The sequence below is a fragment of the Arachis stenosperma genome, chromosome 3, assembly GCF_014773155.1.
Source record: "Arachis stenosperma cultivar V10309 chromosome 3, arast.V10309.gnm1.PFL2, whole genome shotgun sequence".
Classification (NCBI taxonomy): Eukaryota; Viridiplantae; Streptophyta; class Magnoliopsida; order Fabales; family Fabaceae; genus Arachis; species Arachis stenosperma.
Window position 1 is genome coordinate 100,699,083 of NC_080379.1, and position 8,491 is coordinate 100,707,573.

Consider the following 8,491-nt stretch of genomic DNA (forward strand, 5'->3'; position numbering starts at 1 on the left):
CATTGTTGCTTAGTTCATCAATCCTCGTGGGATCGACCCTCATTTACTTGAGGTATTACTTGGTACGACACAACTAGAAAATTGCTTAATACAAACAGATTTACAGACAGATTTAGTCTATATTACAGACGAAATTTTGGTTACCGACGAAATTACCGACGGATTTTGTCCTTCTATAAAAGCCTCGTCGGAAATTATTTACCGACGGATTTTTTTCCGTCAGAAAATTACCGACGGATTTTTACCAGTTACCGACGGATTTTCCCTCTGTAAATTCTCCATCTATTTTCCTTAGGCGTCGGACTTTCCGACGGATTTTTCATTGGTAATTACAGATGAATTTTCTAACAGATTTTCCGTCTGTAATTACAGACAGATTTTCCAACGGATTTTCTGTCTGTAATTACAGATGGATTTTTCGACAAATTTTCCCTCTGTAATTACAGACAGATTTTCCAACTATAATTACAGATGGATTTTTCAAATTTTGAATACAAACAGAAAATCCGTCTGTAAATCCATTAGTAAGGTAATTTTTTTTTCATTGCAAAATATACCTTTTTTCATACAAAATAAATATAAATTTAATAAATAAAATTTTTTATCTAATTTGTATTCAAATATTTATAATATATCAAAAAATAAACAAATTTATTGTATTATCAAACTAAAAGAAAAATACTATAAACAAGGAAGCCAATATAATTCAAAAAATAAACAAAGTGTATTGATACATCAACTATAATAATAAATAACAACTATACATTAACAAAATGTGTTGATACACCAACTATAATTCAAAACATAAACTCACTGTATTGTTCTTATAGCATTATATAAATTTTCAATGCCAGCATAAGCTAAGAAGCCACCAAGGAGGCCAAGAAGGTTGAGAGTTCCCATAAAATCTGGAATCTCATATTGCTAGATTAATTCTGTCATTACAGCCATCATTGATATTTGAAATCTCCATTGATAGTTGCATGCCTTTTCTCCTTTCTAGTAATGCAATTCTCCAAAGGCTTGTTCAGGCTGACAACCGTTCTAGCTTCCTCGATTAATATTCAGACACACCTTAAGTTCCTTGCTAATCTTCAATGGAGATTAGTTTGTATTATTAAGGGTTTAATTGTAACAAGCTTTAAAGCTTAGTAAGCTCTAGCTTAAGGGGGAGTGTTGGAATAAAGAAGATATCATATATTTGAAAGGAAAAGACAACAAATACAAAATACTTGAAAAAAAAAATTATGTATCCTTTCCCATATATATATATATATATATATATATAATTGATTACATGGATTTCGTATAAGTTTTTGTTGAATTTTTAATTGGACCCTTCTTTGTCTATTCGGGTGAACTTCACTTCCTTTTAGTGGAAGATAGTAGTGTTGTGTTATACCATATTTATCGTTACCATAATAAAAATGTATGCATATTACCACACTCTTCATGAGAGTTTGCCACATTCTTCAAGAGTGTCCTTAAAAATACAATTATATGTAGCTATAGTATTCACCCAATATGTGCATTACTCAAGATCTACTGTGATGAAAAAATATCTGTTATTATATTAGAATGTTCTATTAAATTCTATTTCTTAAATTTATCAATAAAAGGTAAGATTATTTGAATCTAACTTTTAATTTATGTATATAGGTGGCACTAAACTATCTACTGGGAAACTTGGGAAACAAGTATTCAAGTACGGTGGGAGTGGTTGATCTTGGAGGTAAAGCTTATAGTCATTATTCTCTCTTTTCCTCCTCTCCAATCTAATCCCACAATCTTAACAGAAAATATTAAGCTAAACAAGGAACAACACATACCAAAGCCTGAACTCCACCAGCTGCTGCGATGGCTTCCCTGTTTCTATCATCAAATGACAAACTCCAAAGGGCACCAGCAGCTTCTTGCCTGTAATAATACAGACACGGAAAAAACTTCTTATTAAGAGAGGAATGGATTTAGCTTTTTTTTCCGCAAACTCTTTACACATTAAAAAAAGAGCACCCTGGTGCACATGCATCCTGTGATAACGCAGGGTCTGGGAGAAGGAGCGCACCCAGGGTGTAATATACGCAGCCTAACCTGATAATTACATGAGAGAGGAGATCGTGTAAGTTGAACAAGTTCCTCAAGAGCACTTGCTTCTTGTCCAACAGCAGCATTGTTACTATTGCTATCTCCATGAGCAGCTAAATTAGCCAATGCACGAGCAGCCTAACATGTATAAGAAGCAACATTAATTATTGAACCCCAACTTTATCATATTCCCTATATGGAAAGAATAAGAATCGACAAAACATACAATCGAAGAATCAATATTTATTTAGTGTTCATCTTGACTTATATTACCAAGACAAATGGCATAGAAAATGACATAAAGCACCCCTTAACTAGATTGATCATCATTACTGTTGGCTCTGTTTGTCAGATCCTTACTAAGACATCCTATCCTTGTTTTGCAATTTGCACATGACCATTGACCAGAATAAGCACCATTTAAAACACAATTAGATTACTAATTAAAAAAATACCATAAGTTCCAAGCTTTATTTAGTAGGCATAATATACCTAATAAGATAGTTGTAAAGCACAAAAAAATATGAGATCTATTTTAAGTCTTCAGAGTAATCATAAACTCCAAGAAAACTCACCAATCTACCTTGAAATGGAGTCCTTAAACCAGTCATAGGAACCTAGACGTACAAATCACACAATTTTAGTCCACAGAAGGGGGCCTAGACCAACAACCACACTATATTCACTGGAATTTAATTCTTCCCGCATAAATGTTTGGCTTTGATTCACTAGTCATTACCATGTTCCTTAAATTCTGTCTCTCCTCGGGGGTCCAATGAACAATCATATCTAGAGCATTATGTAGGGAAACCTCGTCATGTAGCAGAACTACCTGACATAGGAAAGATGACAACAATGATATGGGATTGCTTATTCTTGCCTGCAGACTATTAATAAAAGTAATGCATATACTTTTACTTTTAAGTTCACAATGTGAAGGAAAAACATGCAGGGGATTAGATCAATTACCCAAAATGCTGGCAGAGCACACAGCATGTCTGAAGTTCCCCCATCAGCACCCCTCATTTCCATGTACCCCTTGAGCCTGACCTACACAAAATTGAATACTTGGCCAACTTAGTAAACAGAAGGTAGATATACAAATTTCTTTGATGTTATACTTGTAATATGCTTTACTTGTAATATGCTTTAATCTTATCTCTTAACAACTATTTTTGAATTTGTGCAACCTTATAATAATAGGACACACCTTTTTCCTTAGACGGATTTTTCTTGCGGCCTCTCTATTTTGAGCCAAACGTCTCAATGTCTGATAGCAAAAGTAATACAAAAAAAAATAATAAATGTAAAAGAAGATAACATATCTTCAATAATGCAGAAACTATATTACAAAAAAATTTAAACAAGCAGGAGAGAAAGTATATAAATAATTAAATAAAGAAAGGGATTAAGAATTCAAGATCAAAATCAAGAAGAATTCGTTACCGCTGTAGCTAGTAGTTCATAACAGATTAACAGCTACGCATTTTTATATATAATAAGAAAGCTAAGCTAACATCACTACACCACTATAATAATCTCATATATGAATTCAGTTTAGTTTCAATTCACAAATCTCGTCCCTCTTCAATTCACACATCTCGTACTAGAATCTCTTCATAGTGTCAAAGCTTCAAGTTGAGAATCCATGGCTGGTGCTCTTATTCCTCATCAATCAAACACTACAACCAATTCTAGTTTTACAACACCAATGTTAGATAAATTGGATGAAAACTCTTTTAAAACATGGCAACAACTTGCCTTACACGTTATCAATGGAAATGATTTGGGAGATCATCTTCTTCCACACTCTGAACAATTTGAATCAGAAGCTGCAAGGATTCAAGGAACAAAATCAAAAGCATACAGAGAATGAAAATTGAAGGATCATTAATTAATGACACGGTTACTATTCAAGATTATTTTTCTATAATTTCCAAGATCAAGATTTAGATACTAAAAACACAATTGAAGAATATAAAGCTGTGAGGCATTACTGTAATAGAGTACTTAAAGAAACGTAGTTATTTCTCTTGTCTCAATTGGATACACTCTTGCTTTGGAGAATCATATCAATGCCATTACAGAAGGACTTAATGAGGACTATGCACAGTTTATATCCTCAGTCATGACCAAACCAGATTCAATCTCTCTTGTTCATCGAAGTTGAAGCTTTGTTACTTATTCATGAAGATTTGAATGAAAGATTCAGAAAAACAAACATGAGATCTGTTTAAGCAAATTATACACTAAATTACAGTGTAACAGCAAAAATTATGGTCCTATGGTAACAGCAAACCCAATTTAATCCACAAAGAGACACCTACGCAAACTAACATTCTCTAATCCTAATCAAGTAAAAGCGTGAACAATCCCATAAACCTAATAATTCCAAACACGAGAATATTGATAAAGAGAGCAATTAATCAATCAGGAATGAGGAATGAATCCGAAAACCCTAGATCAGGGAGAAGCAGAAACCTGGAATGAATCAGGCATTGACGATTTTAGGGATGACGGGAAAGGTGGCGCCCTTGGATTGGGAGTGATTAAGGGAGGCTCGTTACTTGATCTTCTGCATCTGAAGCATGCGCTCCATGAGGAGCTCGTACTGGCACTTCTCGTAGGAGTGACGCTCGTTCTCGCACTTCCATGGAAGGTAGAGCTCGGCCTGGCGGCACTTGTTGAGAGGGATGAGGAGGTGTGCGCACTGGTCCCTGAATAATGGAGGTTCGGTGCGACAGAAGTTCAGTACAATGGAGGTTCGGTGCGGTGCAAGGCTAGATGCGCCGCCAACGGAGTATTTGGAGGAGATAAGTGTGGAGAAGTAGAAGGATCGTGATTGAATGGAGAAGCTATGAGTGATAACCCTAATTTGAATATATTTTCTGACGGAAATTTTTAAATTAGAGACGGATTTTTCGTCTGTAATAATTTAATAAAATGCAATTTTTTGTCTCTTTAATTATAGAAGTATACAGATTTTCCGTATGTAATTATTTTTTAGGAAAAAAATTAATTTTTTCGACAGAATTATCGAGGGATTTTCTTTTTCGTCTGTAATTTATGCTAATTCATTTTTTTTATTTTTCGACAAAAAATTTCTCTAAAATTCCGTCTGTATTTCTGTGGGATAAAATCTGTCGGAAATATCTGTTTGTAATAACTAGTTTTCTAGTAGTGCGATCCAGTGCACTTGCTAGTTAGTTTGTGGATTGTAAATTCCGCACCAAGGTGTAGAACGCCACAAATAAAATCATGTCCTAATAGGTGCATTCTGGCGTGTAACACCCTAACAATTGGCGTTAAACGCCCATATTATTTGCTTCAAGAAAGAGGATCGAAGGCGTGTAAAACCACACGCCCTTGTCGTTTTGGCGTTAAACGCCACTTTGGCTTATTATTGGCGTTAAACGCCACTCCCTGTTTCATTAATGGCTACATGCTTGCTTGCTTCATTCATTCATTGGCACATTGTTTACGTTAATGCATGCATGCTTTCTTGATTCATTAGCTAATAATGCGTTATTGCATGCATTGCTTAATATGAATAACGCCACATGAATGCTTTATACTTCATTGGTATTAATTAACTCCCCATGCATGCAACGTTATATGCTTTGCTCCATATATATATATATATATATATATTAATTAACGCCACTTCCTTTGATTGTTTTGCATGCTTCTTTATTGATCTATTAATTAATCTGCATGCCTTTTGCTTCCTTAATTGGCACATGCATCATTGGTCTATGGGCCACACTTTTTTCAAGGGCCACGCTTTTAAAAACGTGGCCTAAAACTTTAAAATGTATCTTAAACTTTAAAGTGTGTCAAAATTTTCATTTTGCTTCTTTTGATGTTGTTTTGTGTTTTTTACTTCTTTTTCTATTAATTTTTATAAAATTCATCAAATCAAAAGATCAAAGCAATATCCAACTTAAGTACCAAAACATTCTATAATTAATCATTATATATTAATTTTTTATATGAAAAACCATAAAAAAACAAAGGAGGCCACTTACATAAAGACACAAAAAACGTCTTTTTTTAAAGACGTTCATACGTGTCATAGTATGATTGGACATCTCTATTAAACCGGTTAATAAGCTATTTTTTAATAATTTAGAATAAAATTGGTTTATTAAAAATAATAATAAACCTAATTGTCCGTAATATAATTATTAGATTCGATTTGTTCCGATCAATTTACACAATATAAACCGAATTATATTTAAATTTTTTATAAAAAAACAAATATATCCTTAATTTTTTATTTTACAGACATTTATCTCTAATAATTTAAAAACACAATTAAATCCCTAATAAAAACACATTTATCCCTACACTGACACTGTATTTCGCAGTATTCACTTCATTGTCGTCATCGTCAACTCGCATATATTAATATAAGAAACAACCTTTATTTTCGCCGTTTCTCTTCCAGCCACGTTCTAGGGTTAGGGTTTCTTCTGCATCTGCTTCAATGGTAACTCTCTTCCCTCTCTCTCTCTTTCTCTCTCTCTCTATGTGAATTTGGATCTGAATGGAAAATTGAATGAGTGAGTGCAGGGGAAGGGAACAGGGAGCTTCGGAAAGAGAAGGAACAAGACTCACACGCTCTGTGTGAGGTGCGGCCGCCGCAGCTTCCATCTCCAGAAGAGTCGGTGCTCCGCTTGCGCCTTCCCTGCTGCCCGCAAGAGAAAATGTGTCAACTTTTTTTTTTAAATAAAAATTCAAATTTTTTTGGTGCAACTTATATTGAGGCAAAGTTCATTGAGACATTACTTATCAATTTTGATTTCCTTCGACCTTTATAATTCTTCAACATATCAATACTGTAAGACTTTTTGTTTGTTTAATGAGAGTTTTTTACATCCAAATTTTTGCTCTGAAGTATGGTAAAGCTGTGTTGATTTATCTGCTTTGATCTTACACATGCATAGTAGTTTTTCCCGCAGGCCTCGCTTTTCCACTGTGTTGATCAGTCTTTCTTAAGTGTATAAGTGATTACTGATTGATTCAATGCGGATTCATATAATGTAAATTCTCTAATGTTGAATGTGGCTAATCTATAATTAGATTTTGTAGTAATATGTCTTTGCATATTTGTGTAATTGAATTATTTCAGGTGGAGCTATGTGTCTCGGAGTTTTATTTGCTGCTAATATTTTTCCTCTGCACTAGTTACTTTGCTTGACTTGTTTTTTTCTCTAGTTAAAGCAGCCAACATAGGTTTTAATATAAGAAATGAGAACCTGGTTGTAACAAGCTCAGGCCACTAGGCATAGAAAGTTAGAAACTTAAGTCCAAATGCACAGCAACCAAGTTAATATATGAAATCCAATCGTATTACCTAGAGAAGAAAGGAAAGCGATAAATGAGTTTAGGCTTTTGGGTGTTCTTGGTAAATGGTATATAAACTTGGCTCCTTTTGGAGTTTACATAGTAAGCTAAGATTTTAGCCCCAAAGAATAAACTATTGTATGTAATATTACCATGTAAATGTAGTTTACTTTTTTTTTAAAAAGAATTTATAATTTTTTTAATTACAATATTGAATATAGGGCATTCAAGAGTCTGGAACCAAAAGATTTTGTCGGATTGACTCAGATTGGTTGGGTGAAGTTATGTTTTATAATAGTGTTATATTTTTATATTATATAATGTTATTTTTATTTTAAAATAATTTATTTTGATATAAATGTTATATAATATTTATTAAATTTTAATCTTTAATAGTAACATTTTAATGATGTTATATAAAACTTATAAAATTATAACTTTAAAATTAGCCTTATAAAGTATTAGAATTATTTGAACTAACTAAATCCTGTTCAGTACGGGCCATAAAAACCCCTAATTAAGATCACCCCTAATTAAGATTAACGGTTAAAAATGGCTAAAAGTATATTTGAAAATTTTTTCAATTAAACAGGTCACCTATTATAAAAATAATAATTATAGAGAATTAGAGATAATTGTATTTAGCTGAGTGACCGATAGAGGGAAGAGAATAACTAACTATGTTGCTATATCTTGTGTAAGTGCTTTATACCTGTCATCGGTCACCAGACAGTAGCTTGCGTTGCAGCTTGCGTTGAGAAATTTCAAGCCCGAAAGAAAAAAAAAACTTACAATGATTGCATTATTCTCAAAATTTACAGTTTTGTTTCCTCAAGACGCCAATACTAATTACAAAGCCGAAGTTATGAACGGAAAAATTGCCTTCAACTCATCAACTTGCAGAAAAAGATAGATGATGGGTTGCAAAGACAAATAGGGTCACCAGAAAATTCACCTTTTTTTTCTTTTTTCAGGAGAATAAAAGAAAAGAACAAGGCACAAGCATAATATCTCCATGTACAATTGTGTCTCCGGACCTCATGCAAAATTATACTAT

The 8,491-nt window shown here is 33.2% G+C and overlaps 1 protein-coding gene across 7 annotated transcripts; it reads right to left on the minus strand.

Moving 5' to 3' along the window:
• Positions 1 to 700: 700 nt before the first annotated feature.
• LOC130966418 (glutamate--cysteine ligase, chloroplastic-like) lies at positions 701 to 4,886 on the minus strand. Of its 7 annotated transcripts, none has more exons than XM_057891221.1 (9): positions 4,567 to 4,886; positions 3,852 to 3,917; positions 3,296 to 3,355; positions 3,055 to 3,130; positions 2,825 to 2,917; positions 2,661 to 2,702; positions 2,092 to 2,223; positions 1,830 to 1,917; positions 701 to 1,092 (listed from the first exon to the last, which is right to left on the minus strand). In XM_057891221.1, the coding sequence occupies exons 4-8, from the start codon at positions 3,115 to 3,117 to the stop codon at positions 1,879 to 1,881; spliced, it is 369 nt and encodes a 122-aa protein (XP_057747204.1). In that variant the 5' UTR covers positions 3,118 to 3,130; positions 3,296 to 3,355; positions 3,852 to 3,917; positions 4,567 to 4,886; the 3' UTR covers positions 701 to 1,092; positions 1,830 to 1,878. The 7 variants fall into 7 exon arrangements, with proteins under 7 accessions (XP_057747204.1, XP_057747202.1, XP_057747205.1 ...); XM_057891219.1 differs by having other exon boundaries at positions 3,055 to 3,135; XM_057891222.1 differs by having other exon boundaries at positions 3,847 to 3,917.
• Between the last annotated feature and the right edge of the window lie 3,605 nt (positions 4,887 to 8,491).

Coding starts and splice junctions, on each gene's coding strand:
- LOC130966418 (XM_057891221.1), bottom strand. CDS start 3,117: ATGGAAATGAGGGGTGCTGATGGGGGAACTTCAGACATGCTGTGTGCT. Junction 2,703..2,824: donor GACAGAATTTAAGGAACATG/GTAATGACTAGT, acceptor TTGTACGTCTAG/GTTCCTATGACTGGTTTAAG. Junction 2,224..2,660: donor CTCCATTTCAAGGTAGATTG/GTGAGTTTTCTT, acceptor TATACATGTTAG/GCTGCTCGTGCATTGGCTAA.